Source organism: Elaeis guineensis, chromosome 16 (assembly GCF_000442705.2).
Source record: "Elaeis guineensis isolate ETL-2024a chromosome 16, EG11, whole genome shotgun sequence".
NCBI lineage: Eukaryota > Viridiplantae > Streptophyta > Magnoliopsida > Arecales > Arecaceae > Elaeis > Elaeis guineensis.
This window is the reverse complement of record NC_026008.2, coordinates 39,695,892-39,717,732: the sequence shown is the minus strand read 5'-3', so window position 1 is coordinate 39,717,732 and position 21,841 is coordinate 39,695,892. Positions and strand designations below refer to the sequence as shown.

The 21,841-nt window shown below is 40.7% G+C and overlaps 3 protein-coding genes across 3 annotated transcripts; 2 read left to right on the top strand and 1 right to left on the bottom strand.

Annotated features, from left to right (window-relative positions):
- Window positions 1-1,063: 1,063 nt before the first annotated feature.
- Window positions 1,064-2,309, top strand: LOC105059679 (uncharacterized). Its single transcript, XM_010943077.4, has 2 exons — window positions 1,064-1,859; window positions 2,014-2,309. Exons 1-2 carry the CDS (start codon window positions 1,113-1,115, stop codon window positions 2,110-2,112), a joined length of 846 nt encoding a protein of 281 aa, XP_010941379.3. The 5' UTR covers window positions 1,064-1,112; the 3' UTR covers window positions 2,113-2,309.
- A 918-nt stretch (window positions 2,310-3,227) lies between these two features.
- LOC140854269 (uncharacterized) lies at window positions 3,228-4,634 on the bottom strand. Its single transcript, XM_073249811.1, has 3 exons — window positions 4,385-4,634; window positions 3,386-3,527; window positions 3,228-3,264 (listed from the first exon to the last, which is right to left on the bottom strand). Exons 1-3 carry the CDS (start codon window positions 4,632-4,634, stop codon window positions 3,228-3,230), a joined length of 429 nt encoding a protein of 142 aa, XP_073105912.1.
- Window positions 4,635-20,056: 15,422 nt separating this feature from the next.
- LOC105059678 (uncharacterized) lies at window positions 20,057-21,179 on the top strand. The gene is made up of 2 exons (XM_029268630.2): window positions 20,057-20,825; window positions 20,973-21,179. Exons 1-2 carry the CDS (start codon window positions 20,148-20,150, stop codon window positions 21,069-21,071), a joined length of 777 nt encoding a protein of 258 aa, XP_029124463.1. The 5' UTR covers window positions 20,057-20,147; the 3' UTR covers window positions 21,072-21,179.
- The last annotated feature ends 662 nt before the right edge of the window (window positions 21,180-21,841 follow it).

The following is a 21,841-nucleotide window of genomic DNA, read 5'->3' as shown; positions in this document are numbered from 1 at the left end:
CTTTTAAAGAAATAGTTCTGTTATTTGCCATTTTGGTAAGATTTTTACTTCTTAATTTTTTTTGGATTTGTTCGTAATCTCTAATGTAAAATTTTGGGGTACATGCATGTGACAAACAATATCATTTTTCGTATGGTTCTTAAAAATGAATCCAATTCTTCTGCCACCCCTCCCATCCTCTCCTCCCTTCCATACCAACATCATATTATTATAATTTTTGTAAGGATTTGTACAGATGTATATATTACATCGGTTATTTATTAAAAAAATTTTATATAAGAGATTGAGTGTGGCAAAGGGTGCAGGTAGGAGAGAGAGGGGGGGGGGGTGGGGGTTTGAGAGATGCATGCTGCCAACATTTTTTATTATAATTGGTGTTGTGTAATGAGACTATCAATTATTGCTTGCAATATGCACTGTCTGTCTGTGTATATATATATATATATATATATATATATATATATATATATATATATATATATATATATATATATATATATATATATATATGTATGTATGTATGTATGTATATATGTATATGGTCTTTCAGTTCAAATCTTTTCATCAGTTCAAAATTTAATATCCCCATCCAATAAAAAAATTAATTATATAATAAGCCAATTGTCATTGCTAATAACCAAACAATTCTTGCACCAATTATCTTAATTTGCAAATAATTCTATTCTAAATAGATTTGACAAACGGTGAATATTCCAGACGGCCTGTTTGTTCTCAGTTATCACAGAATACTAAGTACCGTGTTTCAGAAAAGAAGCATGCCTGCAGAGTCATCAAATGTTCCTTCTTGGAGCTCGGCTCGTCTTTGTCTCTCCTCATTATTCTTTGCTTTGCTCTTGCTCGGTGACGCCGATCCTCGCTCCCCTGTGACAAAATCGAAGTATCTCTGGAACCTACTCGCAGGCAAGAACGGTTCCAGCCTTCTAAGTGACTCGGACGGTAGTGTTCCCTTCTCAAGCCAAACTTGTTCTTTTCTTTTGTCCTGAGTATTCTTTTGCTTTGCTCTTTCTTATTACAGAGCTACGCGATGCCCAAAGATGCCCACCGAAAGCCCGTTAAAATCGGCATCCCTCCTCCTCCCCTCTGAAGTAATAATGCTCTCCATAAGTACCCCAGCAATGGAGAAAAACTCCGAGCCCCATCAAACGCCAACCTCCTCCCCCACAACGGCCTCCAAGCTGAAGCTAAAGCTTCTGGTAGACCAGCATTCCAACCACGTCCTCTTCGCCGAGGCCGGCAAGGACGTGGTCGACTTCCTCTTCGGCCTCCTCAACCTCCCCCTCAGCTCAGTCGCCTGCCTCCTCTCCAAATACCGCATACTCGGCTCCATTGACATGCTTCGCGACAGCGTCCGATCCCTCGACGATGCCTACTTCATCGACCCCACCGAAGATCGCCTTGCCCTCCTTAATCCCCAAATCTTCTCGTCCACTCTCTCCCTCACCCCTCTCCTCCTCGAAAACGCGAAGTCCTTGGCCCGACCGGCTAAGAAGCATTATCGTTGCACAGGAATTGACAGCAGGAGCGCCTTCTACGGCCAGACTTGTTGCGGTGGGAATTTTGGCCACGTGACGGATGTTTGTGGGACGCTGTGTCCGGCTTGCCGTCAGGGGATGACGGTGGAGATGCAGTTCGTGGCTGGGGAGGCAGCCTCGAAGGTGGAGGCGGCGAGGGCGGAGGCTGGAGGTGGGTACGTGAAGGAGGTGGTGACTTACATGGTGATGGATGACTTGTCCGTGATGCCCATGTCCACCACCTCTGCTATTACTCTGCTTGATAAGTTGCACATTAAGGACGTGTCCTCACTCTATGAATGGACCGTGGAATTGGGCATGGAAGAGGTTAGCTAGCTTTTTTCTTTTTTATATTTTTTTTTCTCTTCTTTTTGAGGTTTAAACACTTCGATAGGATTCAGGATTTGTGGATAGTTGACAGGGATATTAATTGTTGTTGTGCTAATTCCCTTATGGAGTTGGTGGTTTTTTAATTTGGTAGGGGCTGGAGCTGCTGAAGGCGTCGCTGCGGTCGACGACGGTGCTGACGGACGTATTCCGTTGGAAGTCCAAAGTTGGTGTGCCCGTGGATTGCCCGTGAAAATATGATGGATTAAAAAAAAGATATTAATAAAGCCATGTACAAGGGATGCGCAAGAAGTATTACTATCAATAAAGGTTCCTTCGATTAACCTATCCATATATGTTACCATCTCCTCTTAAACTCGATCAATGGTACAACAGATGCCAACTTGAATTTGGAAATCAGATCTCGAAAGCGGCCATTGTGGATGTCTTTGGGGCTGGAGAGTATAAAATAATAGCACAATTGAAGGATTGATCTACTTACGAATGAGACTAAACAATGGGACCGGGAGTGATGATAAAGGTTGGGGGGAATCCTTGCAACCATTTGAAACCCAGTTGATGCTAGAATATATGGAACGTGCTTTTGGGAAAATTCAACGCTTGATTACGTGCAACAAAGGATTTGTAGGTCCTGTAGACACACCACCAAACCATTGTGCAATCTTGGATCTTAGATCCGTTTTTCTAGTAAAGGATCTTGGATCGATGATGGTTAGGAGCAATTAAATGTACCTGATAGAATGAATATTGATGCACGATAAGTACCTCCAAATGGAGTTGCACACTTGCACTTGTCATATATAGGCTCCCTGGGATATCCATCGCAGCCCAACTCACCTGCAGTCCCGCCACCGCGAGGCACGGTTGGGCAACTTTAATTTACTGAAAACTTCTTAGACTAATGGGCCATTTGAGCTACGTTGGGTCAAACATGACATCCAACCAACTCAACACATTCTAGTCCAAATTGGGTCAGATTTATGTTAAGGTTCAATGCAAGATTAAAGAAAGTACACATTCTAGTTAATTGATCAATTTACCTGCAAATAATACCATGAGCACCCAATTTTTATAAATATAGACATGTCAACAAATTAAATGATGAAGGGGATAGAGATTTGAAAGTCATTGATTCCTGGGTCAAGTCCAATCCAGCAGGATCAATTTGGATTGGGCCCGTGATGTGATGGCTAATACGGATTGTTCGATTAGGCAAGACAAAAAATTTTTCGAAAGGAAATGCTTTGTGCACTCCGAGCGCACCATCCATGGTGATTGACTCATACACGAAGTCGGGATGCGATGTCTGAAAAAAAAAAAAAAAAATTTTTCAACCTCACATATGGGTTAATCACCATGGGTGATATCTGCGGTGCTACACCACCTACGATGCACAAAACATTTCTCTTTTCAGAAATGCTATTTGTTTGATGGAGCCCAAGTCCAATTATTCAAATGGGTCATTGTTTAGATCCGGACCTTGACATGCACTCAAATCAGAATACACTGGAGGAAGACTGGCATCAAGCCCCCTAACCAGGTTGAGACCGAGTTGTGTCCTGACCCGTTTGCAGACGTAAGCATCAGCAATCAAAGTACAGATCTGGATCTCTTGTGACATTAGAGCATCAACGGCTTCCAGCCAGACTGCAATCAAAGACTCTGATTATTAAAAGAATAAATGCGACACGTGAACTCTCTCCTCCCACCCGGGAAATTATTGGTTATAACAGTTTCACCTGTGTAACTTGCACCACCCAATAACAAATTGGCACGTCATCTACGTCGTCCAAAAACGTAAAAAAAATGCACTGCTATTCATACTTGACTGAAATTTTTAAATAAAAAAAATACTATTTTAAATAAAAAATATATATTTTTTTAAGGATATATTAATTTTTTATTAAATAACGTAAGATTTACATAGTAAAATTATTTTAATCAATAATTTTTTCACACACATTTCACTTAAATACGTGGTATTTGAAAAATACGTACCGATCTTGCGTGGCACCCAGGAAATACGTACATTGGGGAAACAAATAAGAAATCCAAGTTGGCAAGCTCACACTAGGAAAGATCCATGCATGACTGAAGCCTCTGTCTGCCAAACCATCTGAGGCCCTAAGGGCATTAGGGTCCCGTTCTAATAACAGCCAAGGAACACAGGCCCGGTCGACCACCTTTCCGTCATTGTGCCAGCACGTCACCCCTCGGAGGAGACATGACAGGCCTTGGTGCTGGTGTGCTAGGTTATTCCAGGACAAAATCTATCTTATGAGAAATTCTTTATCCATCGCCCAAAAAGTGCATTAATAATAAAATATATATTTAATATTATTTAATTTTTTTAAAAAATTTTTCTGACCAAAATACCATCTTTTCTACGGATCCTATAACATCTAGAACAATATTAGGATATCTTATATTTGGTATGATATCCTGTACCAGTAATATTATTTTCTGATAAGTATTTATAAGATATAAAATGATATCTTATTTACGTCCCATGTAGTCTGCTGCGATACTTCTTGGAGTGTCTGGTTGCTGCCCTGTTATCACCTCAAATGGTGACTTTTCGGTTGACTCCGATCGCTGCAAGTTGTAGCTGAATTGGGCTTGGTCCAAGAGTTGCACCCAATCCCACTGGTTGGCACTCACATAATGCCTCAAATACATCTCCAATAATGCATTTGTTCGCTCCGTTTGGCCATCAGTCTGAGGGTGGAAGGCGGTGGATATCTTTAGCTCCATTCCGAGTATCTGAAATAACTCGATCCAGAATCTTCCGTGAAGCGAGCATCATGATCAGAAACAATACTCCACGGTATCCCCCAATATTTCACCATATATGTGAAGAACAACCACGCCACATCCTCCGCATGGCAAGTAGTAGGTGCTGGAATGAAAACTCCATAATTTGAAAAATGATCCACCACTACCATGATGGAACTATGCCCATCCACTAGAGATAATCGATGATGAAATCCATGGAGATGCTCTCCCATGAACGCTTCAGTGTAGGCAATGGCTCCAACATTTTCGGAGGTCACTGATGTTCAACCTTGTCTTGTTGGCATACTAGACAAGTGCGAACATACTCCTCGATGTCATCCCGCATCTTCGGCCAATAGTAGCTGTGTTTTATGAGAGCTTGGGTCCGATGCACCCCCTGGTGTCCCGCCCACATAAAATCATAGTGCTCTCGCAGTACCTCGCATCTCAGCCCTCCGCCTAAAGGCACATAGACATGCCGCCCTCGTGTCAAAATCAGCCCACCTTCGGTCCAGAAATGGCATGCCTTGCCGTCCTTGATGAGTTCACCCATGGATGTGGCCCATGGATCCTTTTCCATCTTGATCTTGACCCTCTCCATTAGGTCACTTGTTGGTCCGGAAGTGGAAGAAACCGTAGCCAACTGTGCCTTCCTGCTCAAGGCATCAGGGACCGAATTGGTTCGGCCTGACTTATACTCAATATAGAAATCAAATTCAACGAGAAACTACTGCCATCTCGCCTGCTTGGGGGTGAGCTTTGGCTGGGTTTGGAAGTAGCTTGTGGCCACGTTGTCCGTGCGCATCACAAACTTGGATCCGAGGAGGTAATGGCACCAGGTTCGAAGGTAGTGCATAACTACTGTCATCTCCTTCTCATGAACCGTATACCTACACTTGGTGTCGTTCAATTTTTGATTCTTGTAGGCCACTGGATGCCCTTCCTGCATGAGCACCCCTCCAATGGCGAAATTCGATGCATCGATGTAAACTTCAAAAGGAATGGAGAAGTCCGGTAGCACAAGGACCGGCTCCTCTGTGATCACTTGCTTGAGATGATCGAATGCCTCTTGACATTGATCCGACCACCGCCATGGTCGATCCTTCTTCAACAAATCTGTCAATAGGGCGCATAACTTCAAATATCTGATGATGAATCTCCTGTAGTAATTTGTCAATCCAAGAAAAGAGCGCAAGTGTGTAACACATGTAGGTACCTCCCACTTGGCTATGGCTGAAATTTTCGAGGGATCCATCATGAGCTTTCCATCCTCAATGATGTGCCCAAGGAATGGCACCTTCTGCTGTACAAACACGCACTTCTCTCTCTTCATGAAGAGTTGGTGTTGCCGTAAGATGGAGAAGACTTGCCTCAAGTGTACCACATGCTCGTGCAATGTCCGACTATATACAACAATATCATTCAAGTATACTACTACAAATTTGTCGATGAAATCGTAGAGTATACATTGCATCAGAGCACAGAAGGTTGTTGGTGCATTGGTGAGGCCAAAAGGCATGAAAAGGTACTCGAAGCTCCCATACCTCATCACACATGCAGTCTTCTCGATGTCCTCCTCTGCCATGTGAACCTGATAGTACCTGCTGCGAAGGTCCAACTTGAAAAACCATCGTGCCTTATCAAGTTGATCGAACAAATCATCAATCCGAGGAATGGGGTACTTGTTCTTCACTGTGAGTTTGTTGAGGGCTCTGTAGTCAATGCAGAGTCTCAACAAACTATCATACTTCTTCTGAAAGAGTACTGGTGCTCTATACGGACTCTTCAAAGGTCGGATAAACCCACTATCCACCAACTCTGTTAGTTGCCTCCTCAGCTCTTGGAGTTCAGGTGGGGCCATCCTACATGGTGCTTGAGCTGGTGGACGTGCTCCATGCACCAAATCAATCTGATGATCAATTCCCCTCCTTGGTGGCAATTGCTTGGGTAATTCAGGGGGCATCACATCCCCGAACTCAGTGAGAACACCCTCGATGGGTGCTGGAATCTCCTCTCCTTCCAATAGGTCTTTTTTCTGAAGGGACGCAATGTATGTTGGAAGTCCCCTTCTCAGCCCCTTAGCAAGTTGCATCGCCAATAGGACTCGCAGCGGAGTCCCTCTAACTCGCTTCCCTTGAACCACGCAAGGTCCGCTTAAATTCAGGACCACCACCACATCTGAATCCTCCTTCACCATGGCTTGTAGCAAGGTAAGCAAGGACATACCAATGACCACCTCGTAGTCATCGATAGGGGCAACTACCATTGTCACCTGTCCGATCCATGCATCGAATTGGATCTCAACATCCTTCTCTGTTCCACTTGTAGCTACCTCTGCGGAGTTGACTGCCTTGAATGTGTGCTCATCACGTTCAATCTTCAGGTTGAGCTTCTTCACCGTTGTTGAGTACATGAAGAAGTCGGTGGCATCCATATCAATGAGTGCCTGGAAGGTGTGACCATCAATACTGACGGGTGCATAAAGTAAGCCTCGCGGCCCCTTGACCTTCAGGGTATTGAGACTGAGTAAACCCATCCCTTGGTCAGTCTCTTGCTGCTCCTCCACCGTCATAGATGCCATCTTGCCCCTCAATGGACAATCCTTCACCTTGTGAGGTCCATTGCAGATGTAGCATGAGATAGTGCTGGTACCTTGCACCACCCCTTTGCCCTTTGCTTGGGAAGCCCCTCCACTTGAGGAGCCAAGATTCGAGCCTTTTTCACCTCCTTTGTAATCTGATTTCGCTCCCCCACCTTTGCCCCTTTTTGATGCTTGGGCTTTGGGAGCTGTAGGTTGAGTCTTGGACTCAATGAGAGCCTCCGCTTAAGCTATCGCCTCATTCAAACTCTTGACTCCCCTTCGCTGCAACTCCATCTTGGCCCATGATTTAAGCCCATCAAGGAAGGTGAAGAGAGAGTCCTCATTGCTGAGATTTGGTACCTCCAATAATAGTTCGCTAAACTCTCGCACATACTCACGCACATCACCCTTTTGCATGAGTCGTCGTAGTCGTGCTCGAGCATCATCCTTAGCGAACTCGGGGAAGAATTACTTTCGAAGTTCAGTTTGGAACTGTGCCCAAGTGGTGATTGGAACAGCCCCTCGCTTCACATCGTCAGCCCGACGTCGCCACCAAAGCATCGCCACATCCCTCAAGAATATGGCCGTCGTGCTCACCTTCATGGCTTCCCCCTTACGTCAGTAACCTGCAGATATTGTTCCACGGCAAAAAGAAAGTTATCCACCTCCTTCACGGACTGCCATCCACAGAACTCCTGCAGCTTGGGAACATCAAGCTTGTGCAGGAGATGTGTAGCTTCACTTGTGACCTCCATTGTCGATGTAGAAGAGAACACACCCATGGTGACTTTTTTCTTTAGAAGGTCAACCATCTGAATTTGGAGAGCCTTCATCATGGCCTCCAACTCCTCATTACGCTGCAGCACTTCCTTGTAGCATTGCTCCATATCAAAGAAAATATGGTTCAGCTGAGCAGCAATCTCACCCTGAACGATTGCGTCCTTCCCCTCAAGGTCCTCCACTTGCCCTTCAATCTCAGCTATCTGGACGTCACATCTCCATAATCGATAGTCGGCAAAAAAAATCGGAGATGCAATCCACAGCCCTTGCAGGGAATCATCAACTGGATGTGCTCCACCCATTGCTGTGCCTCCTCCTGAGGTAGGATTGGGATCCAAGGTCAAGGATGATGAATCCCCCATTCCCACTATGGATGCTGATGTAGAGGTCATCTTCTTCATTTTTGATATCACTCTGATATCAAGTGACACGTATGAAAGGATCTCAGAGCTAATCCAAACAAACGTGCAGCTCGGTCTGCTCTTTATAGAGCTGAAAAGAATCGATCAGTCTACCTAGTGTGGGAATCTAGTCTCTATGGCTTAGACCATGCCCAACAAGATTATGCATTGAACACGACACCAGGAACACCACGAAGAAGAACTATGGAGAAGAGAATTTTTATTAAATAATCACTTACTTGATTACAATAGAAGCTCTCCCGATCTCTCGATCTCTCATAGATACAAGAAGATCCCTCAATGATCTCTCTCTCTCTAACCCCACTTTTGAGGGTCTTTTTAAAGAGAAATAACCCCAAGTTACAAGTCCCTCACGAACTCAACTATCCATGTATAAGATAAGGATAAACTCCAGGTAGTTGCGAAATCCTTGCTCTCGCAGGATTCTATGTAATCAGTTCGAACTGTCAAGTTCATACCCTAAACAAACCGGATTACAACGAAACTTGATCCGTTGGATTTGAAACAAAAAATTCTTTAAGATAGCACTATCCCCCACTTTGAACCACCTTCTGTGCAGTTTTCAGAATACTCGTCAAAGCTGCACCCCCGAAACTGTCTGAAACCACATTCTGTTATGGAGACACGTGGGAGATGTGTTTCTGTTATAGAGACATGTGTACAGCTTGTTTCTTATCTTCTTGGGACTCATGCCACATTCTTCCATCAGTGGCATGCATCTCCATACAGTCCAATCATCGAAGTTAGGCCCATGCTTCAAGATAAGCCCGTAACACTGAATCAGCCTCATTGCAGCAACTTCTCACCTGATAATGAATCAGCATGTATTCTCACCAATACATATCTTGGAGCACGTATCCATGACCCCATGCTCTTGGGTACTTTTTTTAGATCTTGTACATATTTCTCTAGATGATTCTAGGGCTCAGATTTAATCTCCAAGTTGCCCAAATCTCAAGAGAGTATGGTTAGACCTCGAACCCGTCCAGCGACCCGATTTGGTTTGCACCTTGATCCGTGCTCGATCCATCCCCAATTCAAGGAGCTGTGACAATTAGTATGATATCTTGTTATTTTGTGTGATGTAAAAGGATGTAATAGGATGTCATACCATTATTATGACATTCTGTAAAATATCATACCATTATTACAATGTCATGTTATTTTTTATGATATCATATTGAATGTTATAATATTTTATTATTATCTATGATATTCTAGTCAAGCATGAGCAAAATAAAACAAAAAGAAGAAAATGACATTTTAGTCAAAAAAAAATTGAAAAAAAAATTGAACTATATTAAATACTTGCCTCATTATTATTTGCACAATATGGCCCAATCAAGTAAAATAATATATTTTTTCTCCATCGAAGATGATGGACAAAGAATTTCTCTCTATCTCATCATGCTATTACTATCCACTACTATAGAAAGAGACTATGGCAGTAGTTTAATGCTGTTACCATTCACTATTATAGAAAGGGACTACGACAGTGGTTCCATTGTCACTGTCGCCATCACCATAGCCAAACACATCACTACTATAGAAAGAGACTACTGTAACCAAAAAAATCACCGCTATAGCCTACGGCAGTGATTGCATAACCATTGTCACTGTCACCATCACCATAGGTCTATGGCAGCGATTGCTGCAACTGCTGCCATATATAGGATATAGCAGTGGTTACTCAGCCGCTGCTATAACAAATTGTATAGCAGCGATTTTTTAATCGCTATTATAGATTGGCTATAGCAGTGGTTGGATAACCGCAACTCCATTGCTATAGCCATCTATAGCAGTGGTTCTATAACCGCTGCTATAGTCTATAGCAGCGATTTCATAAAAGCTGCTATATCTTCTATAGCAGCGATTATGAAATCACTGTCATATTTCAAACTACGGCAGCGGTTTTGCAACCGCTGCTATAACCTGTTGATCAGTAAAAAAAATTTAAAATTATTATTTTTTATCTTTTTTTACTTCATAGATGCAATTCAATTTATAATTACTCAAACTAAAACTTGCAAAAATCAAAAATTTTACATAAAACTCAAAAACAAGCACAATATTTCTCAAATACTCAAATTATATTATTTAAATTATATTATAATATTTTTTAAATAAAAATAAAATATATCAAAAATTATGCAAATCAAAATCCTCCTCTTCAAGCATCTCGTCATCATCAGGAGGGACTGAAGTAGGATCGGAAGGGACTGTAGCAGGAGTGGGAGGGACTGGAGCTGAAATGCTAGCCAACATCCTGAATGTTCAAAAAATCAGCTCCAAGATAAGCGAACAGCTGTGTCACCATAGCGGACATGATGCTGTGTAGCTGAGATACGCACTCTTCAGCCTCAGATGCGTGCTTTTGAGCCCGAGCTACCTGCACCAAGGCCTCATCAAGCTGCTCTTGACTAACGACTCTGAAAGCATGTGAGGAGATGCTCTCCTCAGACTAGTAGCTCATCGGTATATGTTCAGGCCCGCAATGAATCCTCCCAGAGTGATCAGGTCTCAAGATCTGAGACAGATGGTTATGGGGATCAGAGATGTTTAGGCCTCACTTGAAAGTGCATCTAACTGCTTCTGTAATTATAAACTCAAATAAAATCTCATAAGAAATACTATAATAATAAGCATACTCCGGTTATTACTTATAAAAATCCTCCCGATCGTGGCGTTCATCGGCCTGTCCTTCTTGTCCGTATGATTCGATCGAAAGATGGCGCTACGGCTAGGCATCACCTCCTCTCTCGTCAACTATAACAATCAATTAGCTTGTTAGAAATTTGCAAAAACAACAATTCAATAACTTGTAAACTAAAGGATCAGAATTCATTACCTCTCTATACAAATGACTGGCCATAGACTTACGATCGAGAGTGTGCGTATGCTCTTGAGCAGTCCGGTTCTCTTGGTTCTAACGAGAAGCAGCTTAAAAAATATTTAAATCACATAAGTTAAAATTAAATATAATTATCAGTGTAATAAAAAATTTATAAATTACAAATTAAACCTAGAACTCTTGACTCCTCTAATGCCTGACCATCCCCTCTCACTAACTTGGAGGACAGTTTTGGATCCAACAAACAAACTCCTCCTTTGTGTCCATGCGATGCTCTAGCCACCTATTGTGGAGCTTAACCTTGTAGTTCCGATATAACTTTTCAATCTTCTGCAGTCGGGCATCTCGAGCCTTCTCATGATCTGAAAAGTCGTCCATCCTCTGCATAAAGTTATCAAAAATTAGTTACAAAATTATTCTAATCAAACATAGTATAAACATATCACATGCATATAGATATATTTAAGATGCACTTACCCAAATCTCCTCCCACACCCAGTCGTTGATACTAGTGTCCATCAATTGCCAGTCTACAAGTAGTACGAGAATGATGTTGGACCGCCTCACAAGCACACCAAAAAAGAAATATATCTCCCATGCGGTCTCCCTTACTAGCCTCCTCTCTTGATCGTACTCTAGTATGATCTGATGCTGGTGGTTCTACATATGCAGCATGCACATGGGACCGCAAAATATCCTACTGGATGATGTACCTATAATGAAAATATATTACGAATATATAAGAGTATACAATAACTATACAAAAAATAAATAAATAAATAATTGATACAATAAAAACCTACTCTCATTGGGATCGTACGATGTGGATGTTGGTGGAGCCTCATCGGTGGGTGGAGTATGTGCCGGAGATGCATAGGTTGGCCACGTGGCTGCCGATGGAGGCTTAGATGTGCCGATAGGAGTATGTGCCTGCGAAGCTGAAGTCGATGCAAAGGTGGATGGTGGATATGCCGGTAGTGGCTCAGATGTCGAGCTCTACATAACCCATCGAGGGGCGCTGGTGAAAGCTAGATGGTGTTTCAATGCCATCATGACCTATAATGTTAATGAACATTAACAAATATAACATGTTATTGAACAATAACATTAGTAGAGCATCAATAAATAAACACTAGCATTTATACCAGGATGTTGAACTCATTGCCTACTGACATCTATAATATAGACATTGCCATCACTCCTAACAAATGTATTTGGGATCTCAATAACACCAGATAAATTTTGTCCTAGAAGAACACTTTGTACGCATAGTCCAACATCATCATTAATCTCAGTATCATCAAAGATATGCCTAGACACCATCCTCACAACAACACTCCATAGAGGCTCTAAGGGATCACTAATGTAGAAGACTTGACTAGCTTAGGATGCAAGTATATACGGTTCTTCAGTATGAAGATGGCATTGCATATTGATGAGAGTAAAACCGCACTCATCAGTCTTCATTCCTGAATAAGACAAAGTGTCAAACCAATCGTATTTCATCAACGCAACCCGCCCTTTAGAATAGTAGTCTAAGATAACTATCTTCTCCACAACCCCATAATAGTTCAAATCCTACATAAGAGGCTATGAATCCCTCGAACTAGTATAACATTCAGTGGTGATACTCAACATCACACTACTATTTTGAATCATCATGTTTATGGCTCGATTGTGAATATTGAACCTGTAGTCGTTAATGACGAGCATTTTGTACTCATGCATGGTGCGATTAGGTTCCATTGAAAGAGCACGCACTTCATGACTCACATCATCGAGCGATAATCTCCACACCTAAGAAGATGACATCTAATTAGTAAATATATTCAAATAGGATGTACAAGGTAGAAATATGTACTCGCTTATATAATCTTTGAACCACTCAGAAAACTCTTTGCTATGTATTTTTTTTTCACATACTTAGAGCGTCGTATTTTACTCTTATAACCTCCTTGTGTTTACTACATAAGGAATAAATTTAGATGTAATAGGATATTTTTTTTCTAAGTAATGAGAAATAAATAAAACTGAGTGACTCACCTTATCTATGGCTCAATGATATCATAATTGAACAATACGTAGCGGTGCGCCTTGTCCCTTTCCTCAAAGCTCAAATCAGTGAGGTGGTATGAAGTGAGAAGTCTATCTAGCTGTGGAATGGACTCAAATACAGGCTCAATTGGCTCATATTGATCATCCTGATTTTTTATTGGTCGATTACAACGTGCCTCGAGCTTGTTTAAGTACATGGTATAAAAATTCATACACTCTTGATCCAAATAACCTTCTGCTATCCCTCTGGACAATTCATATTCGTTATGTAAGATTTCAATGTTTGAATATTTCTCTCGATGGGGTACATTCATCGATAAAATACTGGACCTCCAAGTGCAACTTCTCCCGTAAGATGCATGATGAGATGTATCATAACTATAAAAAATGATGGTAGAAATATCTTCTCTAGATTATATAATATAGTCATTACCCTTATCTTCATTTCTTTCACATCTTTCTTAAGTAACATCTTCGCATAAATATCTCTATAAAAGTTGCAAAAATGAATAGCAGTCATTTTTATATTTTTTAACAACATACGATGAATAGCTATTGGGATCAACTCCTGCATCAACACATGATAATCATGAGTCTTCAATCCATCAAGTCTCACATCCTTATCATTCACATGCTTTGATATGTTGCTTGAGTACCCATCTGAGATCTTTGTGTTCTCTAATACACGAAGAAATATAGACTGTTCGAAGATATTCATAACATAGCATGCATGAGAAAGCCTCTAGTGTTCTTCTCCTACCGACTTCGGATGGAGTGATTTTCTAATACCCTATTCTTGCAAGTCAAATCGAGAATTCAAATCATCCTTGGTCTTATCTTTGATGTTCAAGATCATTGCCAATAGGAACTCACACATATTTTTTTCAATGTGCATGACATCCAAGCAGTGGCACAATAAGTTTATCTCTCAATATGAAAAATCAAAGAATATACTTTTTTTTCTTCAATTAAAATATGTGTCATCTGCCTTTAATCGATGCTTTTTCTTCTTACCATCAATCAAATCATCTTTCCTAAATTCAATATTGAGACTATCCAACTCTTTTAATACCTCACTCCCAGACATCCGGCTAGGTGCCTCACCTTCTTCAACAGTGCCATCAAAGGAGCGTGCATCCCTTCTATATGAATGGTTTCAATGGAGGAAGCGTTGATGTCCCATAAAACTAAAGCTCCTTCGATGTGTGAACCTTTTAGACTGGATGTATTTTTCACAAATTGAATACACTAGCTCACCTTTCATGCTTCAACCCGACATTAGGATATAAGCTAAAAAATTATTTATTGTCCACATAAGCACCGCGCACTTGAAAAATGACTCATTCATCAAAGCATCAAAAGCTGGAACATCTTGAATGCTCCACAACTATTTCAGCTCGACAATAAGAGGCTGTAAATAGACATCAATGTCATTCCCTATCTCTATCGATCTAGGGATGAGCACTGTCACAAAAATGAAGAGTTTTTTATACACATCCATGGTGAGAGATTGTAAACATGAGTAAATACTGGCCATACACTGTGGTTGGTATTCATGTGTTTAAAGGGGTTGAAACCGTCATAGAACAAGCCCAACCTCACATTGCGTATATCTTGTGTGAAGTCAGGATGTATTTCATTAAACTTTTACCATGCCTCTCCATCGACTGGATGCCTCAATACATCATCTTTTATTTACTCCTCTTCATGCCATCTCATGTCCTTCGATGTCCTTGCCGACATCAACAATTTTTGTAGTCTCAACATCAAAGAAAAGTGCCACATCAACTTTTCAGAAATATAGGCCGTCTTTGTTCTATTTCTATCTTGATACACTGCACCTCATGCACTCATTTCGGTTGGCATCCCCCTCCTAATAGAGCATGCAATCATTAGGACATGCATGTATCTTGTCGTAAGTAAAGCCCAACTATTCAATAATCTTCAATATCTCATAATTATTTTTCGAAATTTATGCATTGTCTGGAAGAATATCCCTCAAAAGCTCTAGTATACAGTTCACTCCATTATTACTGAATACATTAGAGTATTTTACATGATACAACCAGATTAAGAACTCAAGCTTCGCCATTTTTTCATACCCAAGATACAATGAAATATGAGCGTCCTCCATCAACTTGCAAACCTTCTCTACATCCTCATTATTTGTCATTCCACCAACCACGAGATCAAGCATGGACATAGATGCACCATCATTGTGACCAACAAAAAAAAAATATCACAAACCATTTGCTCCACTCCTCCATCATGTTGATCACCTCCCTGTGGCCTACACTCACCATATTGATCCCAATAAATTTCATAACTAGATTTAAAGCTATAAATAGTAAGATGATCATTTACATCTTGATGAGATAGTCAAGGCCCACTCGTATACTTCTTATAAGAATAATGGATAAATCCATGGTCCCCAAATTTTTTTATAACAAAATCAAAAAAAATTTGAAGTCTAGTCTCATATTCTGATAAGAGCCTACTCAACTTCATCCACCCCTTATCCATTATAAAAATGGTAATACTGTAATTAAATCATGTGTGGAAATAAGACACCACACAATAATATCAAAATAATTTGGTAGTAATTGCTCATAATTTGCTCACGCATACCAATGCTTAGAGTTTATAACATCATTACATAGGTAAAACAAAATATGTTATTTCAATCATGACAAGTTGAGAAGGACTAACCAAATATTGCATGCATTATAAACAAATATTTGAAGTAACAAAAATATATTAAATATTATTTTCAGATATGTAATAAATGTATCCTATCATCAACTAATAGGTAAAGATAGGTCCTATCCCATTCATAAAATATATTAATTCTATAGGTTTATTACAATAATCAAACGATACACAATAGGGATCGAAAGAAATTTTAATAGTATTTCTCCTTAGTTCTCCCGTGTAGAGAGAATAAAGGTAGGGAGAACAAAGGAAAATGCTATCCAAAATTTTTTTTGAACCCTTAGCATATTGTTTGATTACTGTAATGACCTATAGAATTACTTATATTTTTCAAACTATCCATATTGGATAATCAATTGGCCAATATACATAATTCTTTCATTCATATAAAAATAAATAAATGTATAAATACATTAAAATATGTACATCAATCAACTGACGGGTCTATCACCCCATGCAATATAAGTTTTATTAAAATTAATACATAATTAATATTATCCGACACCTTCCATCGATCTGAGCGCATTGGGTGCACGAGAGCTAGATATCTTGGATGCCAGCTGTGATCCGAAGCCCAGGCACGCAAGGCATGCTTAGGCCCCATGTTTGCAATGATGCCTGGCACCTTCCTGCCAGCACGGCGCAGAACCCGCTGGCATGGTCCAGAATCTAACGGCACAGAATCCGACGGCATGGCCCAAAACCCATCGACACGGTCCAGAATTTATGGGCATGGCCCAGAATCCACCGACATGGTCCAGAACCCAACGGCCTAGAATCTGACGGCATGACCGACAGCCGCCGGCACGGCCTAAAACTCGCTGATGGGGATTGTCTTTAAATATTATTATAAAATTACTATAAATATTATTATAAATGATTATAAATATTATTATGAAATGAAATGAAAAAAAAAAAAGAAAGTCATACCTGTGATTGTGGGGAGGGGGTCGTGTAGAGCTGCGGGGGTCGCCGGTGATGGTGCTAGAGAAAAGGGGGCAGCGGCGGGGCAAGGCGCGGGGCCAAAGGGGGTCGGGGCCGAGGAAGGGGGGCGGTGCTAGAGGGAGGGGGGCGGCCAAAGGGGGCCGGGGTCAAAGGAGGTAGGGCGGAGGGCCAAAGGGGGCCGGTGTCGAGGGAGGGGGGCAGCGCTAGAAGGAGGGCGACGGCCAAGGGGGCCGAGGCCGAGGGAGGAGGGGCCAAAAGGGATCTAGGGAGGCAGGGTCGAGGGAGGGGGGCTGGTGGCAGTGCTAGAGGGAGGGGGTGCCAGTGGGTTGAGCCGACGATAGAGGCGAGTAGGGTTTTGGATAGAGAGGGGAGAGAGAGAGAGGTCGGCATGTGAAATGAAAAAGAGAAGTTATGATTCGAAAGAAATTTACAGACCTATGACAGTGATTTTCGAAAACTGCTGCTATAGATCGAAAACCGCTGCCATAGATCTATAGCAGTAGTTATCAACCGCTGTAATAGATATTTAGGGACCTATGGCAGCGATTTTAAAAATCGCTATAATATATCTATCGCAGTGGTTACAAAGCAACAGCTGCTATAGGGCCTAAATATAAATTTTTTTCATATTTTTTTTTCTGAATATGATATAATTTTAGAATTTAAAATTCATCTTCACTATTCATTATCTAAATAATTATCGTTAGAATATTGTGATAAAAGATTACCTCGATTCGATAGCCCTAGCTATGTCGATCAATAAAATTCGATATCGATGGTCACGAACGATCGCATGATGATCTTATAGATAGAGACTATCGATAGATTCAAAAATTTACAACAATGATCTCGATGATATTCGTAGCACACTATCAAAATTTTACTTCAACCAAACATCATTATCATGATCAATTTAGCATGAAATGATTTCGACTGTTAAATAAAAAATGAGCGATCAAAAGGCCAAACGACGTCCGATTATAAGATAATTTTTTAGATAAATGATCTTTATTACTATTTTAATCATTTGTATGGTGGTGATCGTAAAATTCAAACTGTGCATATATAAACGTTTCAAAACTATATATTTTTTGACACTTATTCTTAAAGTCCTTAAATAATTATGCTTGTGCTTTTGTAAGATCTGCTTCACGTGGATGGTTCATATAGACACGATTTGAATTTTATGATCACCACCGTACAAATAATTAAAGTAATAGCAAAGATTATTTATCTAAAAAATTATTTTATAATCGGATATTGTTTGGCCTTTTGATCACTTATTTTTTATTTAATGATCGAAATAATTTTGTACTAAATTAACTATGATAATGATGTCCGATTGAAGTAAAATTTTGATAATATGTTACAAACATCATCGAGATCATCGTTGCAAGTTTTCGGATCCATCGATGATTTTTCTCTATCAGATCATCATGCGATCGTTCGTGATTATTGAAATCAAATTTTATTGATCGACATAGCTAGGACTATCGGATTAAGGTGGTCTTTTGTGACAGCACTCTAACGATAGTTATTTAGATAATGAATGGTGAAGATGGATTTTAAATTCTAAAATTATACTATATTCAAAAAAAATATGAAAAAATTTATATTTAGGCCCTATAGCGGCGGTTGCTTAATAACAGCTGCTATAGGTCTATTGCAACGGGCAAGTAATCACTACCATAATGATATAGCAGCAGTTATAAGTAACCAATATCGTAGGTTTGAAATATGATCGTGGTTATATGTAACTGCTACTATAGGTTGAACCTATGGCAGCGGTTATATGTAACCGCTGCGATAGGTAAAATCTATTGCAGCGGTTATGCATAATTGTTGTTATAGATTTAACCTATGGCCGCGGTTATGAGTAATCGCTGTCATAGGTTCAACATATGATAGCGATTAATGAACTGCTACCATATCTCAAACCTAGGACAGCAGTTACGCATAACCACTGCCACAGGTCGAACTTATGATAGTGGTTATGTATAACTGCTGCCATATCTCTAATCTATAGCAGCAGTTATGTATAACCACTGCTATATCGATCTGTGGCAGCGGTTATAAATAACTGCCGCTATAGATCCTACTTATGACAGTGGTTTCTTATAACCGCTGCTATACAAGCTATGACAATGATTTTCGATCCGTTGCAGTAGTAAGCACTGCTACAGACTCTTGTTGTAGTAGTTGCTCCAACATGGCTAACCTGACACTCCTTAGAGGTCGTCTTGCAGAATGCCAGAGAGATAGAATTTCAGGATGTTGTAACAACTAGCCAAGAAGACATATATTCTGCAAGAGATTTTGATACTACCTCAAATATTTCGGATCTTGCTCGATCGATTAGTTTAGATACTGTGGATTGTTGTTATCTTTGCTGTGATTAATTGCTCTATTATATTTTCGGTATTATCTTTTGGTCAAAAAAAAAAAAAAAAAAAAAAAAAAAATGGAAAACCTTTCATCATTTCTTTCGGTACAATTGCTAAAAGTCCACAAAAAATCCTTTCGTCAGTTCGAAATTTAATATCCCCATTCAATAAAAAAAAATTAATAATATAATAAACCAATTGTCAGTTACTTACCATTGTAACCTAAAAATTCCGACAGCAATTATATATTATCTTAATTTGCAAATAATTTTAATTTAGATAGATTTGACAAAGGGCGATTGTTACAATTAGGAAGCGACCAATATAAATCCTAATATTCCAACAGATCTGCTTTCAGTTACTATAGGGTATAAGCATCATGTTTCAGAAAAAAAGCATGCCAGCAGGGTCATAAAATGTTCCTTCTTGGAGCTCGGATTGTCTTTCTCTCTCCTCATTATTCTTTGCTTTGCTCTGGGACGCAGATCACAAAATCAAAGAATCTCTGGAACCTACCCTCAGGCAAGAACGGTTCCAGCCTTCTAAGTGACCCGGACGGTAGTAATCCATTCTAAAGCCAAACTTGTTCTTTTCTTTTGTCCTGATTATTCTTTTACTTTGTTCTTTCTTATTACAAAGCAACGCGATGCCCACCGAAATTAAAGCTCGTTAAATCAGCTTGCCTCCTCCCAAACCAGTGCCCCCATCCCCTTCGTGACCCTACCACTGGCGTTATCCACAGTGCCAGCAGCCACATTTCCAATGGCCCCGAAGCTGAAGCTAAAGCTTCTAGTAGACCAGCATTCCAACCACGTCCTCTTCGCCGAGGCCGGCAAGGACGTGGTCGACTTCCTCTTCGACCATCTCAACCTCCCCCTCGGCTCAGTCGCCCGCCTCCTCTCCAAGTACCGCATACTCGGCTCCATCGACATGGTTCGCGACAGCGTCGAATCCCTCGACTGCGCCTACTTCATCGACCCCACCGAAGATCGCCTTGCCCTCCTTAATCCCCAAGTCTTCTCGTCCACTCTCTCCCTTACCTCTCTCCTCCTCGAAAACGAGATGTCCTTGGCCTCACCTGCCTCACCTGTTAAGAAGTATTATCGTTGCACAGGAACTGACAGCAGGGGCTACTATCGGAGTGATTGCAGTGGGAATTTTGGCCACGTGACGGATGTTTGTGGGACGCTGTGTCCGGCTTGCCGTCAGGGGATGACGGTGGAGATGCAGTTCGTGGCTGGGGAGGCAGCCTCCAAGGCGGAGAAGGCAAGGGCGGAGGCTGGAGGTGGGTACGTCAAGGGGATGGTGACTTACATGGTGATGGATGACTTGTCCGTGTTGCCCATGTCTACCATCTCTGCTATTACTCTGCTTAATAAGTCGCACATTAAAGACGTGTCCTCGCTCTGTGAATGGACCGTGGAATTGGGCATGGAAGAGGTTAGCTAGCTTTTTCTTTTTTCTTTTCTTTTTTTTTTCCTTCTTCTTTTTGGGGTCTGAACACTTCGATAGGATTCAGGATTTGTGGATAGTTGACAGGGATGTTGTTGTGCTAGTTCTCTTATGGAGTTGGTGGTTTTTTGCTAGGGGATGGAGCTGCTGAAGGCATCGCTGCGGTCGACGACGGTGCTGTCGGACGTATTCCTTGGGAAGTCCAAAGTTGGTGTGCCCGTGGATTGCTCGTGAAAATATAATGGATTTAAAAAAGAGAGAGAGATTGCCCCGAATTATTAAGCTATGTACAAAGGATGTGCAAGAAATATTAATTCCTATAAATTATAAAGGTTCGTTCGGTTAACCTATGCATATATGTTAATATCTTCTCTTAAACTCAAGATGGTAGAATAGATTCTAACTTGAATTTGGAAATCAGATCTCGAAAGCGCCCATGTGGATGTCTTGGGTGAAGAGTATAAAATAATAGCACAGTTGAAGGACTGATCTAATTAAGGATGAGACTAAACAATGGGACCGGGAATGATGATAAAGGTTGGGCGTAATCCTTGCAACTATTTGAAATCCAGTTGATGCTAGAATATATTGAACGTGATTTTGGGAAAATTCAACACGAGAATACGTGCAACAAAGGATTTGTGGGTCCTTTGACACACCACCAAACCAATATGCAATCTTGGATCATAGATCTGTTTTTCTAGAAAAGGATCTTTGATCGATGAGGGTTAGGAGCAATTAAATGTACCTGATTGGATGAATATTGATGCATGATAAGTACCTCGAAATAATGGAATTGCACTTATCATAGGTTCCTAGGGCCTGCCTGCATGAAACAAATTAATATCCATTGCAGCTAGCCCAACTCACGTGCAGTCCTGCCACCGCAAGCATGGTTGGGCAATTTTAATTTACGTAATTTTAATTTATTGAAAAAAAATTCGATATATGAGATATTGTTCGTTCTAGTCTATAGATTTCATGATTTTGTTCTTCAAAAGACA